The sequence below is a fragment of the Phyllopteryx taeniolatus genome, chromosome 22, assembly GCF_024500385.1.
Source record: "Phyllopteryx taeniolatus isolate TA_2022b chromosome 22, UOR_Ptae_1.2, whole genome shotgun sequence".
In the NCBI taxonomy this organism is placed as follows: domain Eukaryota; kingdom Metazoa; phylum Chordata; class Actinopteri; order Syngnathiformes; family Syngnathidae; genus Phyllopteryx; species Phyllopteryx taeniolatus.
The window spans coordinates 2,905,114-2,923,860 of record NC_084523.1 but is presented as its reverse complement, the minus strand read 5'-3'; the positions used below and the strand labels follow the sequence as shown (position 1 = coordinate 2,923,860).

Genomic DNA, 18,747 nt, shown 5'->3' with positions numbered 1-18,747 from the left:
CATTTACAGTATTACTGTACATACATTTCCTTTAATCAGCTTCCACTTGAGCGATCCGGTCTGCAGCTCCTTTTACTCAGTGTTTAAATGTGGCTACCTTTGTTGTTGTTGCTCCTCTGGCGCTTTAACCACAGCAGTGTTACCCACCATGCATTTAATTGCACTCCTGCATCAGGAGATTGCATTATATATTTGAAATTATACGTGCGATTGGAGGATAAGCGGTTCAGAGAATGGATGGATGGATGGATGGATGAATGATTGGTTGATATGCTGATGTTGGCTTATCGTTTCGGTCCTGGACTCGTTTGTAACTGTCCCCAGAAAGTTGGAAGCAGAGAGTTGCCTGACTGACTCATCATAAAGAGGTGTGCCGGTCACCCAAAATATGATGTATCTTGAATGTGGGCATCTGAGGACAACGTACACTGAATGCTCCCTTTGCCCCCAAATTTAAAATCTCTACACCTCACTGAATTGGAACTTATTTTGATGAAAGTGCTAAAACGGAGCTGTCGACTTGGATGATTGTACATTAATTTCATAGCCACCAGATTTTTGTAATACCCTTCTCGAAAGAAACTGTATTGAATTTGAATGAGCTCCTTTAAAAAAAAAAAAAAAAAAGGGACTGTGACGGGTTCTCCCTTGCAATCATCCTTCCTTACGTCCTTCTCATCACTCCTTTTATTTACCATTGACTTGTTTTAGCCCATGGTCTGGGTGCTTGTTTTTGCCTACAGGTCTAATGGTTGTAACTGGCTCCATGTTGCCATGTCTGCCTTGTTCCTTATCTACTTTTACTTCCTCTAATTGCTCCATCTTTAATGATTCAATGAGATTATTGACTCTGTGAAAGCATTGTCTTCTCCCGGGCAGCTTCCCTCCCCATTTGTATTACTCCCACAACCCGAGCTTTGCCTTGCTGCAATGTTCCATAGGCTTTAGAACGCAATCACCCCCTTTCTGGAGTTAAGTAATAGGACTGGGACCAGCCGAAATTGAATCGGCCGCGCAGTTTTGACCCTCAAGTCTCTGTCTTCACACCATCAATTGCTGCAATATCTGTCTTTTCATATCACTTTATGCTATTCACATTGTTGATGGTATTTCTGTCTCGTTCAATCTGCACCTCCTTTTGGTAATAGGCTGAGGTTGATGCGTGGTTGTGGAACTGGATTGTATTTTCAAAATCGAGACAAAAAGTGGAATTTGAGTTATATCAAATGGCAAGTGAAGTCCCGGCTTCACAACAGGATAAATAAGTCTGTAAATCAATAGACTTAGTCCCATCCCGCAATATTAGTAGATATTATTTCATTCTTCCTGTTAAAAAGCAATAGAGCTCAGAAATTGTGTGGAGAAATAGTTCTGTCAAAGAGTGATGTATCTGCTGTGAATAATCATAGGGGGTATTGAATATTTTTAGATTAAGTTAATTACTTGACTATAAAAAGCCTTAAATTGAAACTCGCCGAGAAGCTTCAGATCTTTTCATGTCGCTCTCGTTCCCTCTCTGTCACTGCCACTTGATAGGGACTGAAAAATGTGTTTTTATATTTGGATGTGTTGCGCTTGACCTGATGCAATTGGATGCAACCGACACAATCATTGCAGTCTGGTCGCTTGCGTCATGAATGATAGTATATATGGGTGTAAACGCCTTTCACGGAGGATGATTTTCATAGATATGTGTCTGAATAAATAAACAATGATGGTGCAAAAAAAAAAAAAAAAAAAAAATACACAACAACAGTAAACCGTCAGACACATTAAGTCCAACTGTGCTGAGGCATTTCATCGCCCTTCAGCTTCACTTTTTGTATTCTCCAATGTGTCTGCTGCTCTGCATAATGTCTGGGTACTACTGTTCCCCTAATGTGTTTTATTCCCAGCTAAACCTGCAGATTACACATGGTAATGACTTAATGGACTTCACTTGCAGGATCTCAAGAAACTCTTGTCAGCTCCCAAATGTGTCCGGTGTATTATGAAGACAGATTTACTATGCTTAAGCTGGAATGAACATCCAAAAGAGATTAACTACTCTATTTTTGTCAGAAGCAAAAAACAGCCTCCATATGAACCTGAAGCTAAAATAACTGTTTTTTTTTGGTTTGTTTTTTTGTTATAGTAAACTCTTAAGACAATATAGCGTATGATGACTATTATCAATTATAGTCCACTCACTGTACTATATTCATGTTCATATGTTAATATGAACAAATAAGAGTAATGTTAAATGAAGATGAAAACTGACAAGGTACTGTGTATATATATATATATATATATATATATATACACACATTTACAATATCTCTAGATTTTTTTTATTTGCATTTTATTTTATTTTTCAAAGTAATTAAAATGTAATCAAAAAACAATTCTAGCCAACAATGATCAACTCCAAATTGTCCAAAATATTCATCCACTGTTACTACTGTAAGTGCCACTACTACAATAATTATAATAATGAAAATAATAATAATAATAATCATAATAAACTGAATGACATCTAACTATAATCAGCCACCGTTGTTTTATACATAACCACCCTTCCCTTTTCTGTTCTGTTGCAAGAACTGTGCAGTAATGCACAACCACTTCTTCTCCTCCCCCCCCCCCCCCCCCCCCCCTCCGTGTTTCTTTTTTGACATTACTATAGCGACAGGATTTAGATGACATTCGGAATCAATTGGAATTGTGTATGTTGTGCCCCTGGCCAATATGACACTGTATGGGAGGGAGTGCAGCAAGAGCGGAGATATTTGCGCCAGTCAATTAACATGATGCGGTAGCCTTACTCAACATTAAACACTTTGAGCGTCTTCTCCCGAGAAACAATCTCACCCCAGGGTAAGTGGGTCATTATGTGCCTGCTCATAGACAGATATGGTATTAATATCTGTATTCCATTTCATGTCAAGGGCTTACATTATCTTGCCAAAGCTCTAGTGCCTGCCGTTTGGTGCATGGACATGAGGTATTATCATGCAGAAAATGTGAAATGGGGTGATTTTGTGGCCCAAAGGTTTCTTTATTACTAGAAAGGTTTGATACTTGGAATGGGGTGTAGATAAGCTTGCCACGACCAAGAAGTACCAAATGATAGCATGAACTGACATTACCCTAAGATCCGCCCGCCCTTAGTTACGATTGCTAAGTCCGTCAAGTCTTTGGAACCAACCTGGGCTTCTAATGTCTGCACTTCCTGGTGAACTGGTATCCAATTTTGGGGGGGGGGGGGAACCCTCATTCCAGACAGAAGCATGCAGGAGAGGGTGTCCACGTAGGTTACATGCAGGTCTGACTGACACAGGGAAATAATGCAAAAGATGGAAGCTGGTTCATACAGGACAACAACATGGAGCAAATATTTTTTTTTTCCATAAAGCTGGTAATGCTTTCTATTTACTATTAAAATCATTAAAGAAATTGCAAAAAAAATAAAAAAGTGTCTGCATCACATACTGCAGATAGCCTCTTTTAGCCAGATCATGTTAGTTTTTTTGGTTAACAAGTTAACAACAGCATACCATTATGTTTGGGATGCCAGTGAAATACATACCATGGAACAGACTTCTGTTGATTTGTGAGGGATTCAGTTGAACACATAGCCTACATTTAACAGGATTAGTTTAGATTTTTGGAAACGCAAATAAATAAATAAAAACAGGTGCCCGAAGCATTTTGTATAAGCTTTTAAAATGTTTATTTTTTTAAATACATAAAATATATGCACGTGGTGTGTTGTGATTGTTCAGTCTATTTTTTCAGTCTCTGGCTTTGTGAAAGGTCAATTGACAGGCTGTTCTTTTTCTTTTTTTTAACGAGATGCTGTGCATAAAATTAATCGGCTTATTTCTCTCAAGTTTAGGAAGACTCTACAAACACGCCTCGTCTTGCTACCTTGCCCCAGCTCTATATCTTCTCATTATTTTCAGCCTAATCTCAAGGCGACCTCCTGCTGTGGTTCTGTGAGTCAATGTGTTGGTGACACCCAGTCTTGCCAGGTTGACTCTCATATTAATGATGCGACAGCTTGAATGCCACCTCTGGAAAAATGCTCGTCTCTCATTAACAATGGTGTTATGGCACTAATTGTGCTGTGGCTGCCTTGCACACAACCCTGAGTGTGAGTTGCAGAGGGCTTGCATGTTTCACAAGCAGCCAACATGTCTCATGATTCATGCTCATCTCCAAGTGTTAGGCCTCCAGTTTTACCACTTTGAGGGTGGCAAGGAAGTTGTAACATGCTAAGAATCTTTGCCCAAATAGAAAGTCATTCAATTAATTAGATTAATCCTGCGCCGCCCCTGTAAATTATAAGTAATGACTGCACCACTTGCTTTAATCTTATGGATGGTGAAATTCTGTTTAAACAATGGCGGTGCTCTCTGATGGTTTGCAATGTGGCTTTGCTTGCGATTAATTTGAACCAACAGGAGATTGTCAATTTTATTTTTTTACACTTGCACATTCACTTTAATGTATTTTCTCGACCATAAGGCTCACCACATTAAAAGGCGCACTCACAGTTACGGGGTCTATTTCTGCATTTAACACACACATATGGTGCACCGTATTATTGGGCGCAGTCGTGGTAAAACATACGCTAGCTTACAACATACGGTAGTATGCATGCACGCTAAAACAATGTTTTTAAAAAGACAGCGGGAGCAAAACTGAGTTCGGTTGTACTTTATTGAAGCATTTAACAATGTACTCACGTTATTTTTTTATCAATCCTCATCCACAAATCCATCAAAGTCCTCATCTTCTGTATCCCAAATGAACAGCTGGGCAAGTTCTCCATCAAACACGGCAGGTTCCCTCTCGTCATTGTCGGAGTCAGTCTCGTTGCCGGGCGGCTCCTCAGAAATGATGCCGGCTTTTACGAAAGCTCGAACAACAGTGCAAGCAGACACGTTAGCCCAAGCATCCACGATCCATTCACAAATTGTGGCGTAACTCGCCCGGCGCTGCCTCCTAGTCTTAGGAAAGCTGTGTTCGCCATCTGTCATCCATCGCTCCCACGCCACTCACAACTTCACTTTGAACGCCCTGTTTACACCGATGTCCAGCGGTTGGAGTTCCTCCGTCAAGCCTCCCAGAATGATGAAAAGCTCCGAGTTATTGCACTCAGTCGAACGGTGACTGCAGAGACTCTTCCCCCGGCTGTTCTTTGCTCATTAATCCATTGCTCGAGTCGGTCTTCCAACTCGGGCCACCTCGCCTTGTTTCCGCGGAAACTCAGCTTCGTCTTCTTGCCTTGACGAAGCTCGTTTTCCTGCTTCCTCCACTTGCGAACCATGGATTCGTTGATCTTGAATTCTCTCGCGGTTGCTTGATTCCCATGTTCCTCCGCGTAACTGATAGCTTGCAGTTTAAACTGTGCTTCGTTTAAACTTCGTTTAAACTACACAGTGTCACTGTGTAGGTGCCATTTTTGGGGTCCTTAGCCAAATCGATGTTGTTTTGGACAATGCACATACCGGCGCTCTATACCTACTGGGGGGGGTGCCTTTCGCGTCCTCTGTCCCGCGCACCCTTCCCCCTTTACGTCCCCATGCTGTCCTCAGTCACGTCCGCATTTCCCCTATATAAGCAGCGTGTCGGCGGGAAATGCTCCCAGTCAGTCAAGCGGAGTTCTCATCGAAGTCGCACAACATTTACATATTTTGGAACTCGGTGCACACACAAGGCGTGCTGCATTATAAGACGCACCGTCCATTTTGGAGAAAATGTAAGACTTTTTAGTGTGCCTTGTGGTCGTGAAAATACGGTAAGTCAAAAAGTTCAAAAAGTCCATTATTTGGTTAGAGGGCGCTTAGTTTTTAAACCCAACAGATGAGCACCTGTTTTTTTTTTTTAAATGTAAGACTTTTAAGTGCGCCTTATGGTCGTGAAAATACTGTACATCAGGCTAAATTAGGTCTTTTATCATCTTACATCACATTACCTTGTGGCTGAAGTCGTAGAGGGCAGATGGCGACGCTGGTTGTGATCGTGTGTGTCTGCGCTGGCGCTCGGTCTCCTGAGGTGTGACCCGGCTGTGCGTGCCAGGCTATGCCAAGTACTCACAGCTGGCCACAACCAAGCAGTTGGTCTCTCTGGACATGTTACCCCCCCCCCCCCCCCCCCCCTGCACCAGGACAAACAGGAACTGAGCCCTGGGGCTTGACAGGAAACTGGATCTGTGGCCAGTAGAGAGGTAGCGAGTAGAAGAGGAGCGTAACAGCTTGGAGGGATGAGATAATGTCAAAGAGTTGGGCAGGAAATTAATTATTATGAAACTACGGAAAGATTGCAAGACTATTGTAAGTGAAGGTCTTACCGGGGTTAAGATCACATTTACCCTTCTTACCCTGTCTTATATGGTTTTCCCATCCAACGGTCTCTGAACAAAATAGCCAACTTTAGAGGCTATTATCGGGGGTCCTCGGTTTACGACGGTCCTTAGCTGAGGTTTCAGAGTTATGACACATGGCACACAAGGAACAGCTTTGAGCAGTGTAAGAATGTTGTCACATGGCACGCTCAGTTATCGCCGTTTTTTTTCCACTCGGTCATTTTACAAATAGGGACTGAACCCTTCTTGCTTCGTGCCAAATGTGCCGTCGCTTGTTCGATTATCGAACTTCCAGCAATACTCCCACTTTACGGGTGGATCAAGTGCATCGTGACAAGTCGGCTACGTTGTTAAATCCTCAAACACTGCAGCAATAAATCTTCCTTTGAGCCTCATCAAACGTAAGGCTGCTTGAAGTGCCTTGCTGTGAATTTAACTAATGACATCAGGGTCAACTTTTTTTCTTTTCTTTTTTTTTTTTTTAAGCATTCATTCACGCAGTTTGGTGTTCCACCAGCGGTCACAGGGGGCACTGTTGCTTCATGGTCCTCCCAGCAGAGTGTAGGTCCCAGTTCCTGGCTTCAGTCTCTCCTCCTTCCCTCTCATGTGCCCTTGCTGTTGTTGTGATGAGCTATGCCCAATTCCAGGGCAACTGCTTGACTCTTGGTAGACATCCCTTCTAATCTGCTCCCGTCAAGGTCCACATTTTGGAGCTGAGCTGCAACAGTAAGACATAAGCCGTCGCAAAGTGTCAGGACTTTAGGTTATTTGGGGTCCACTGAAACAGCAACGGATTGCATTATTTTATCGCCTGTATCGGCATGAAATAACTAGCTACGCCGTTTAGAATTGAGATGTAGAGTCAAACAGACAAAGGTGTATACACATGCACACACTTTACAATTGTGAGTGGTTTTGTAGCTGCGGCCTGCTGCCAGCTCCCTTTCTATCATTCTGTCAGACGGAGCATGCCCATTACAACCCTAACTGCATTTTAACCAGGTTGCCAAGGATACCAAGCAGAGCTGCCAGCCCCCCCGACATATGTGTTGTAAAAATTTCAGTCTTGCAAAAAATTGACATTTTTCCAAAAGATTGCAACATTTTTTTTCTCTTTTCCTGTCTGGCCTACATCCTGTGTTCTCACCCTCTCTCTCTCGATCATGGTTAATCAGTCTTGTCTCATCTGCTCTCCACTGGTTGTCAGGGGCTTGTCAGAATTCTGTCAAAGCCCCACTCTGGCCGTCACACACTACTGCCGTTAATGACATGTGATGCCACCCACCGATGTAGTCACCCACTGGAAGAGAGTGACTAGAATATTTTCTACCCTGTCTCCCTTTACATACTTTTTTTTTTTTTTACATACAGTATGAAAAACAACATTTAGACAAACCTCTTAAACAAGTGATCAATCAGGGTTAGAGCGAGACAACTTTCGGTCCTCCCTGAATCTTTGTTTCTTTTTCTCTCTTCCTTTTAATCCCCATTTCTATTACCAGGCTGTCTTTTCTTTGTTTCCACTCTCGCTGTTGATGCTGTCCTGTCTTTGCAAGGCTTTCTCTGAGTGGTGGGCTTATTATGGCGCCCCATGCTGAGCAAGTATACCGGAATTGCTTTGTACCTTATGGCTTCTTATTACTCGCGCGGACGGCGGCCGCGCTGACGTCACCGCGGCTGTCCCACGCGTAGTTTGCCTTTATACTCGAGCCCAACCCACACGTGCAGTTTTGAAAATGTACTGCAGTTCACCTCCAAGTTAGGGGTGTCGCTACGGCTGGTATTGGCTGGGACACCACAGGGTCCAGTTTCCTCTGCATTTTTTGGGCCATTTCCGGTAGCCGTTTTTACTTTCCTTTCAGTAACAAGGAAGACAGCAACAACTATGGCGACCGTGGAACAGTGTCTGCTAGAACAAATGGACCTAAATGACCAGATGATACGTTTAATTATGCTGCAAAATCGATCGAGAAGGCGGCGGCGTAGATGGTTTGTAGAACCAAGGGGCACGCTGAGTACGTCATCACAGCATGTGACTAAAACGGACCAATCACGAGAGATGATCTCAGCGGCGTTCGACGCGCAGCAACTATTTTTGCCTTGTGCGCGACAAGCTACGCAGAGGGGCTGGGCAATTCGTCGGTCACGTGACGCAATGCGGGCGTTGTCGGCCGCGCGACCGCAGGAGTCTAAAGAGGCCTTTAGAGTATCCCCCACCCCCATCCGCCTCCCTTCTCCTAATTTCCAACTCTCTTCACACTTTCCCTCATTTCTCACCTCCAGAGGAAGAAGTGGAAAACTTTGACGTGTCCAGTCTCCAGGAAGAGGCTTTGAGGAACATTGAGGCTGACAGCTTCTGGTGCATGAGCAAACTGCTGGACGGCATCCAGGTAAGCGTACAGTCATTGTGTGTTCAAAAGATAAGGGGGAGAACTCTCCCTCACACTTTCATACTTTCACACCAATTTACTGTACATGCTGAATCTCCAACTGCCTCCACCTACAAGCTGCCCGCGGGGAAGATCTTCCAGTGTGGGCTATTGATACTATGGTAGTAGGCGGGAGCTGCTGGGCTCTTCTTTCTCGTTGGTACTCTTTCTCATATCCCTGGAAGATATTTTATTTAATGCTCGTCCTACAATGCGGCTGTAACTTTTACATTTTCACAGCCAGTTTTCAAACCGCTTGGAACCCAACCAATTTGCCACAGGAAATTGTCCAATTTCAACAAACAATTGAATGCGCTTCCACGAGATGGCAGAAGTTACAATTAACTTGTGCATATACCTTTAGTGGCATTTTTGATGTGCCATGGTATTTGTAAAATATGTGCCTTAGCACAGTAAAGGTTTGAAAACAAGCAAAGATACAAAGCGTTCCAATCGTTGAAATTGTACATTCCCTGTCCAAATTACAAACTACAATCTATTTCTGTAGTCTTTTATTAAAGGTGATTGTGCGTGTGCGAGCATTAATTCATTGCATTCGATTTGTAGGCGATTCATTTTAGAAATTAATAGTCACTGTGCCTGTGTTGTTCCTGGGGGAGCAAAGCAGAGAGGAAGATGAAAGTGCGAGCCAAGGAAGTAAGAGGGAAGAATGGAGTGTGTGTCCGTGTGTATGCTTTTGTGTCAATGGACGCTGTCCTCTCCATGCTTATTTGTGACCTTGATTCCAAACTAATTATGTACTATGCATCAGGGAAGCTGTGTTGCCCCCCCAAACCCCCACCCCTCCTTCTCGCCATCCTCTACCTTCCCTCCACTCCTCCTTCTCACCATCCTCTACCTTCCCTAATGCTTTTTAAACAATCCGGTGGAGGCTGAGTGCTTCAGCAGCGTAATTAGTTGGCGATCCTTTCTCTGACCTCGTCTCCAACTCGCTCACATTCTCTATTAAACTACGCTGTGTCCTGAAGGTGGGCGTCTCAGGGGTAGAGAGGAAGGGACTCCTGTCTGTGTAATTACATTTATTCATTGGCTTTAAAGCGCCTCGTACATGCGCTGAAACGTTTCACGCTGTTTTGGTTGAGGCTAATTGCATCACTATGCTAATAATAGAAAGAGGCCGACAAAAACGCAGAATATTTGTATATGTATGTATGTATATATATTTATTTAACTACCAAAAAAGGGGGGGATCATGACTGAGCTCTGCTCTGAATAGCAAAACTCTGCGAGTAATTAGCATCCCCTAAACATTTTCATTTTCCTGCATTAATAGTTTAAACCATAAATATATCACAAACTGTGATCCCATAACACTTTAATATCATTTCAAACTCATCTTACAACATTCCCCTAAAAAATAAACGAAAAATCCAAAATAAATACTGACACCAATTACTACTTTCCTAGTAAGAGAAGGCTTTCTCTTGTAGCATCTTTAGGCTGTCACGGACAGAAAGAGCACAAAAATGTGCAGCGAACCTCAAATAGGTGAGTTCTTCAAATAATAGGTTAGTTTGTCAATTGCAAAACACAAATAGGCAGGATTTTACTGTATTAATTTTACACCCTTGAAGTGAACGAGTATTTTGTTTTCAGTTCAATCAGCTTTTGCTTGATTCCAGGCAAAATTCATTTCAACTTGAAGCTGCTGATTGGATTGTTCTGTTTTTGCTGAAGTGGAATTCATTTTGTTGTTGAAATGGACTAAAGCACGTCTATGGTGAGTGGCAGATTGAGTGGTAGATGAGTGCATCTTGCGCTCGTGTGTCCTGCCCCGACACGGAAGTCATTGTTAAACAGACAAGCAGTGCTGTGGAAGCGTGATCCCGGGCCTATCAACAAAATAAACACGCTGTACTGTGCAGCCCGTTTCCTCATCAAACTGGCAGCTGACAGTAGCAACTCTGAGTTCCTGCAAACATGTTTGAACTACCTAATCCTCTCCACTCACGTTCAAATAGTCTGGTCTTTACAGTAAAGTTGTCTAACGCATTTAGATGACTCTACTTCTTGCCAGATAGACCCTCGAGGAATCAAATAATTACAGTTAATTTGAGGATAAAATATGTGCAAAATGTGAATAGTTCTTATCCAGATTAGTCTATGTACCCATTTGTTAGAGCTATTTTAAGTCGACCCTAGAGATCACTTAGTATTTCGAGCAGCTAATTACTCTTAGACTGGGCTAAATTGGACAGCGCTTCCAGACAACGTATCTAATTGAACTTATTACAATGGTTCCACATCTCCAATCAATTAAAATGGCGCTGTCGTATCTGTCTGTCGATATGCTGGAATATTCCAAGGTAATTTGCAAATTATAATCTGTCATTAACGTGCATGGTGATGTTGCAGTGTGAAATTCATAGGTGGCAGCTTGAAAGTGCATCCGATATGTGGCCGTTTGCATCTCACCGACCATTTCCTGGGGAGGGAAACTACCATAAGGCACACCGTATTAAAAGGCGCAGTCTCAGTTACGGGGTCTATTTCTGTATTTAACACATGCATAAGGCGCACCGTATTATTGGGCGCAGTCGTGGTAAAACATACGGAAGCATGCATGCACGCTAAACCAATGTTTTTAAAAAGGCAGCGGGAGCAAAACTGAGTTCGGTTGTACTTTATTGAAGTATTTAACAATGTACTCACGTTATTTTTTTGATCAATCCTCATCCACAAATCCATCAAAGTCCTCATCTTCTGTATCCCAAATGAGCAGCTGGGCAAGTTCTCCATCAAACACGGCAGGTTCCCTCTCGTCATTGTCGGAGTCAGTCTCGTTGCCGGGCGGCTCCTCAGAAATGATGCCGGCTTTTACGAAAGCTCGAACAACAGTGCAAGCAGACACGTTAGCCCAAGCATCCACGATCCATTCACAAATTGTGGCGTAACTCGCCCGCCGCTGCCTCCTAGTCTTAGGAAAGCTGTGTTCGCCATCTGTCATCCATCGCTCCCACGCCGCTCACAACTTCACTTTGAACGCCCTGTTTACACCGATGTCCAGCGGTTGGAGTTCCTCCGTCAAGCCTCCCAGAATGATGAAAAGCTCCGAGTTATTGCACTCAGTCGAACGGTGACTGCAGAGACGCTTCCCCCGGCTGTTCTTTGCTCATTAATCCATTGCTCGAGTCGGTCTTCCAACTCGGGCCACCTCGCCTTGTTTCCGCGGAAACTCAGCTTCGTCTTCTTGCCTTGACGAAGCTCGTTTTCCTGCTTCCTCCACTTGCGAACCATGGATTCGTTGATCTTGAATTCTCTCGCGGTTGCTCGATTCCCATGTTCCTCCGCGTAACTGATAGCTTGCAGTTTAAACTGTGCTTCGTAAGCGTGTCTCTTCTTAGGTGCCATTTTCGGGGTTCCTTAACCAAACCGATGTTGTTTTGCACAGTCCACATACCGGCGCTATATACCTACTGGGGGCGTGCCTTTAGCATCCTCTGTCACGCGCACCCTTCCCCCTTTACGTCCATATACTGTCCTCAGTCACGTCCGCCTTTTCTCTATATAAGCAGCGTGTCGGCAGGAAATGCTCCCAGTCAGTCAAGCGGAGCGCTCATCGAAGTCACACAACATTTACAGATTTTGGAACTTGGTGCACACTAAGGCGCGCCGCATTGTAGGGTGACCCGTCCATTTTGGAGAAAATTTAAGACTTTTAAGTGTGCCTGATGGTCGTGAAAATACGGTAAGTCAAAAAGTTCAAAAAGTCCATTATTTGGTTAGCATGAGCCAGAGGGCGCTTAGTTTTTAAACCCAACAGATTGAGCACCTGTTTTTTTTTTTTATGCTAATTCTGCAGAAATGCCTTTTGGAGCTGTGGCTTTTAAATGAGGTTTTCCGTACATTGTGAATATTTATTTATTTATTTATTTATTTTTTCTGGGACGGTCACACTGGAATATGAACTTATTACTGGTAGTATGGACTACAAAGGGCGCAGCATGGAAAATGACTCATACTATGATTTGAATCTTAGACCACAATTTGGCAAACTACTTCGCATTAAAAAAAAAAAAAAAAAAAGATGAAATGAAATGAAATGCTGGTACTGTATGACCTGACACATATGTAACATACAATGTACAATGATTAAAGGCTTGACAGTTCCCTGTCCTGCTGCTCCTTGTCTGAGCTGCATCCAAGCCCTCATTTGGAGCACAGGCAAAACAGTGTGTGCCAGCGCTCATTGTCAAGGCAACCATCTGTCTCCGTGGTACCAGCTAGAGACTGGGTCTGTGTTGAGTAGGGACAGGGGTCTGTGGTTTAACGTCGAGCAGAAGGTAGCAAGACTGGAGCAGACCCCGTGTCCGTTCCTTGGCTCCCTCAGGAATTTTTACGACACCTTGAGCTGTCACTCAATCCCCTAACTACATTTGCGTTGTTGGTTAAAGTTACACCCCCCCCACCGAATTAAGGATTGAATTATTACAAATGCACTTTATCCTTAAATTATCTGAAAAGAAGAAGAATATTTAAGGTACAGTGTATGGTCCAACTTCTTGGCACCTTTTGGGGTATCAACTGCTGACCATGTGGGTAGCTCAACAATGTGAGCCTGTAATTGGCAAAAAAAACTAAAAACAAACCTACGTATGGCAGTGGAAATGGGAACAAATCCAGACGGTGACATTTCTCAAAACAACCATCTTATTAATTAACCAACAAGCTACAAAGAAAGAACACCAAAGAAATGTATTACTTCCACTGAAACAAGGGGAAGGTATGTGTGGTAAGAAAACGATGCCCAGCCTTGAGTTACTCAGTCCTGGCAAGCCCATTAGTGATATGAGCCAATCCAGATCTACACAATTTGTTCTATCAACTGCTCACTGAAATCCCCCAATCCCTCTTGTAAATTGTCTCACCTTTTTCTTTATCAGAACCTGTTTTATATAATCGCCTTTTCTGTCACACACACACACACTAGCAGATAACTGCACTGTCCTTCCCTTTTCACACAACACTGAAACATCTATTTTGTAAAACCTTTATCTTTACCTGTCATCTGTCTCTTTCCCTCTCACCGACACAAACACGTCACCCGCTCACCGCATTGTTGTGGTGCCGCTGTCCAACTTGCTGATAGACATCCGGCACCACAATGGAAGGCAATCTGAGTCCAGTGTTGGAGCCATTGTTGTCTCTAATAGAATGGACTTTAGAGGTGAAGAGGAGCTATTGATTCAGCTGAGAGCGAGTGGAGAGGCTTTTGACACATGGCAGAACGTCTTGCTTGTATACACGGTACTTTTGATTGGTGTGTGGGCAGTTCTGTTTACATGACGGGCCAAAGTTTGGTGGGAAGTGCAGAGCATATTGATAGGGAAATATGGGAGATTAGTTTCTTCCGGTTGCCTCATCTGATCAAAGGTGCATCATATGGGACTTGACTTGGAGGGGGACATGCCAAGAAAGAGGTGACAATATAACAAAGGAGACAATAGGTTGATGCAAAGAGACAAAAGGTGGAGATAAGGTCAAAAAGAAATGAAGAAACGACCATCCAAGTGAGATCAACAGGATGAAAATGAACCTGTCTAACTCTCGCTTTGTGTCATCACAACATATGACTGATTTACCTGAATACTCTGCATGGATAATGAAACATGACTTTGCAATACATTAATTTATTCCCACCAGTCCTCTAATAAAAAAATATACAACAACTTTAAACAAGATGTGTGTCAAGAATTAAAAACAAATTCATGGAATTAGTGTCTGAATTAAGAGATGTAAGTAAAGTCTCAGTAGAGGCAGGAGGTAATAAAGAGAAACGTGAGAATCTGATTTGTCTTGTGAATGCGACTGAGATACGTGATTGAAATGCATTAAGGAGAGTGACAGCAAATCAATCACAAAGTGAAGAACTCTGCATTGAGAGATGCTGCATCAAAAGCCAAAATTAAGAACTGGGAAATATGCTACAGTGACTGGAAGCAGGAAAACAAGAAGCAGGTGAGAGCATGAGGAGGGTAGTTGATTAAAGCCAGCAGCCTCAATAATGCAAATGTAATTACTCTCAACGCTTGCTCTGCACCTCACCAAATTAACACCAGTGTAGAAGAGGAGGGGACTTTAGAAAATAGAGCTGAATTACAAAAGGCAAATGTGATTCAGATAAATAGTTGGAGGAGGGTTAGTAGCTTGAGTAAATAGCTCTTGGGAATTTATCCTCTTATTCTGAAACGCAATCGTCCAAATCATATCAGGTCACAAGAACCAAAGAAGCACATGTTGTTATGGCGACACTCGTCAACTTTGCAAAGGCATCAGAGCTGTAACGGTAGGTACAGGATATATTTGCCCAGAGTTTTGGAATTTCCTTTTCCAAATGGCACTGTCCAGTCTCTGTTAGGGCTCTGATACTATTTTCCAAAGGTGGACCATATAAGATGCTGTCCCAAAATCAGATAAGATTTTTCCCAATATACCTCATTTAGGTAAGGTTGCTAATTTTTTGGAGACACTTTGGGAACATTAGGTTGAGTTTTAAGATGGACACATTAAGTCATTTCCCCCATCGAAAAACAAGTTTCAATTGCAAATGTCCAAGGACAGACACCTGTGGAACTCCACAGATAGATTCCTGACTCATTTGGTTTGGATGGTAAAGCAGAGGATAAAAAAAACATTCCTATAGAGATTGAAACCCCCAACAAAAGTTGAAATGGATGTTTCTACCCAGCCAGCCACCAATCAGCTCAGGAGGATGCGCACACACCTTCGTTCTGCTGAGCATGAAGGACAACGAGAGCTGTTTATTACTAAATCACCCCTCCCTCTTTTCTTCCTTCCTTCTCTCTCGTTCTCATTTTCTCATTCCATCACTCTCTGCTTGTTGGATGGTTTGCCACATCAGCTGTTCTTTGGCCATGCTGAAATGACCCCTCAAGGAAACTTAATCCTCGTTGTTTGTCTCTCTGTGTGTGTGCGTGCGCGCATGTGTTTGTGTGTTTGGAGTCGCCCACAGAATGCTTACAGGCCCTTCTCAGATGCCCATTCTGCAAGTTTGACGAACCCACTCCTGTGATCATTGTGTACATATTACAGCCTGAAGTGTACTGCAGGTTTATTAGCTTTTTGACACACAGTTATGTGTAATGTACTGTTGAGCAAATGTACACATTTTCATTCCATCTAATGTAAAATTTTTGCCACCCGCAAGACAACGAGCTCTCCGCTTTGTCTTTCAAGCCACACACTGATTTTAATAGACTGCTCGAGCGACGTTTGTAATGCGCAAAGCACTTCAAGTCTGTAATGGCTGCTGCTCTTTTTCCGCGACAAATGAAGCATCGAAGAACGGGAGAGAAATTAAAATTTTAGACCATATTGTGTCTGGGTCCGCGATTAGCTGCAGGCCACCAAAGGAACAATTTTAGAAATGTTGTCCAAGCAATTACTGGGAAACATGAAGACTATTCCTTGAATGATATTCTGTCTGTTGCACAAGCTCCTCTCATACATGTAAATGGTTTTGCTTTTCGAAATGTTTGTTCTAAAGATCTAGTTGTATGATGGAGACTTGAACTGTCTGACCACTGTTCTTTCTTCCCAGGACAACTACACGTTTGCACAGCCAGGCATTCAGAGGAAAGTCAAGGCCCTGGAGGAGCTGGTCAGCAGGATTGATGGTTAGTCTCATGCTTATCCTTAACAAAAATCAAATAATGATTTCGAGATCGGCGGCGGAACAGAATCTGTGTGTGTGCGGTGTTCTGTGTTGAGATTATCGCAGCACACCACACGCAATACGAGCAAAACTGTTAAATGCCTAAATTGGGTCACTTGAGTCGAGGTACCACTTTATTTTTTGGGACATTATGGTCTGGTGGTGTGTCGGGAATTTTTCCAACGTAAAATATGTTCCTTCACTCAATAAAGTTTGGGAAGCACTGCTTTAGCTGGCCTAAAACACAGATTTAAGGTCCCCTGCAGTACATGTTCGAGAGAAAAAGGTCGACGAATGCGTCAAGCATGTCTCATTGAAGCGTGCCTTTGTATAATGACCATGCTATTGGATAACCTTGCAACGTCCCATGATGCTGTCACCCTCTTTGTCAGTCAGGGTGAGGAGAAGACTAAACTCAACACCCCCAAGCGTGTGCATTTGTGTGTCCAGGTCATGGTTATAGTATGCGAGTGTATGTTAGAATGTGTGCACTCGTGTTAATGAAAACAGATTGTTCGCATTTGGACCGTGAATGTGGGTTCAAAAAGAAATAAATGAAGACAAAGCAAAATAATGTCCTTGCGACACATAAGCTTCAGCGCGCAGCACCAGCAAAAGGCTTGAAAAATATGACTCGGCAAGTTTCGCTGCTTGCTTACTCCATAAGTGCCCTGTCATCACAGCCGGGGCACAGACATTTTCTACCTCGCTGGTTTGACATTACCACCCCTAATGAGATCACTGATACCTTTTCTCTCGTATTACACTATAGCGTTTCGCTTTGCTGTCAACAGAGCATCTGATTTTTGGGGCGTCTCAATGGCTTGTCAACTTTTTCAAAATGACTTAGCAGCACCTATTAGATGTAAGTTTGACTTGTGACACTGCAATCCCCTATCCTATCACACAGTGCTTAGTCTTCGATCTTGGAGATGGCTAGAGTGTCAAGGAAAGGGCGTAGTAGATGGATGTTATTGACCTCAGCCTGCTCTTTGATTGAATTAATGGTCAGCAGCACTCGGTCAGCATTGGCAGCAGATTGCTGATCTGTCTGTCCCTCCTTCTTCCCTTTGTTTTCATAACTGTGATGGAACCAAAATGCAAAATAAAGGCACACCACCATTCCCTGTACCTGCATGCCTATGTAGTTTAAGACCTGATTAAAAACTGTTTAGTGGCTGATGAAACCACAGGGCAGCAATCATTAGCTTTTAAAACAATGCCACTTTAACACCGTTCTTGAGGGGTTAATAGCTAATTCTGTCAGCATAATGAGCACATAGATTTTGACAGCAAAAGATGAGTAAACAGAAGTAAGTTTATTTCCTTGTGTTGATTGCTCTCGAATAAAAACAACAGCATTTTTTCACTGCCCGCCCCTCATAATTATTCCACTTGTAACAATTCAGGGAAACTTCTGTTTGCCTTGTTCGACGCCCTCGCTTGGCACCCTACCTCCTCCAAAGACAAGCCACTTTGTTGGCATGCGTAAAATGCCTCTCTGATCTCTTTATCGCTCCCTTATCTTCTGTCTGTGTATTTGTCGCGAGCAAGTGCATTAGCATGAGTTCATTAACATGCAAATTGCCCAAAGGTGAATTTAGTTATGCAAATGAGAGGCACACTGACGCGTGTGCTTTGTGCGCCTGCATTGTGTTAAATGGCTGGTAGTTGGGTTGCGATGCTGTATAGCATTATGGATGAAAAAAGACCAATAGGAAAAAAATATATACTGTTCTGTAGGTCTAGTTTAAAGTTGATGTGCATTTTCAAGCGTGACATTGTTTAAAGTTGAGCGTGTATTTCTTCTGTTGACTTTAAAAGTGCAACTATTTGTGACCAACTCCCGCAGTCCCCCTGCGGTCAGCCGCTTTGTTTTTGTGATTCCAGGAATAATTACCTGTACAGTTAATGGACTCTCCTGTTTGCCTTTTAGGTTCCAGTTCTGCTTAAATTAATCAAATGAGTTATAACAATATACTATTGCCTTAAAGTTTAGTTGTTGAGCATAAAGAAATCCCTTTATCATCTTCTAAAGAAGGTCTTTTTAAACAAGTTGGTTTTGGGCAATGCTTTGTGGGCTGATGAATTCAGATTGGATTAGTTTGCTGGGTGGTTTAGTGGTTTGTACGTCTGCCTCGCTTAGCAAATGTCACACATCAGCTTACCTTGAACAAGGAAAGCAAGGAATGTGAAGCAGAAGAGAACAAAGCTTTCCTTCCCCCACACTTGCATGCGGCATGATATACATTTGTACTGATGATTTGTCC

General features: G+C 42.9%; 1 protein-coding gene across 7 annotated transcripts in view; it reads left to right on the top strand.

Annotated features, from left to right (window-relative positions):
* tbc1d22a (TBC1 domain family, member 22a) overlaps positions 1–18,747 on the top strand; it is a 124,880-nt gene that overhangs the window by 31,491 nt on the left and 74,642 nt on the right. For all 7 annotated transcript variants that reach the window (XR_009786331.1, XR_009786333.1, XR_009786332.1 and 4 more), the window contains exons 10-11: positions 8,636–8,742; positions 16,364–16,439. Coding sequence is in view for 3 of the 7 variants with exons in the window: in XM_061761511.1 (XP_061617495.1) it covers positions 8,636–8,742; positions 16,364–16,439 (183 nt within the window). In the remaining 4 variants the exon portion in view is untranslated. The remainder of the gene's footprint in view (positions 1–8,635; positions 8,743–16,363; positions 16,440–18,747) is intronic.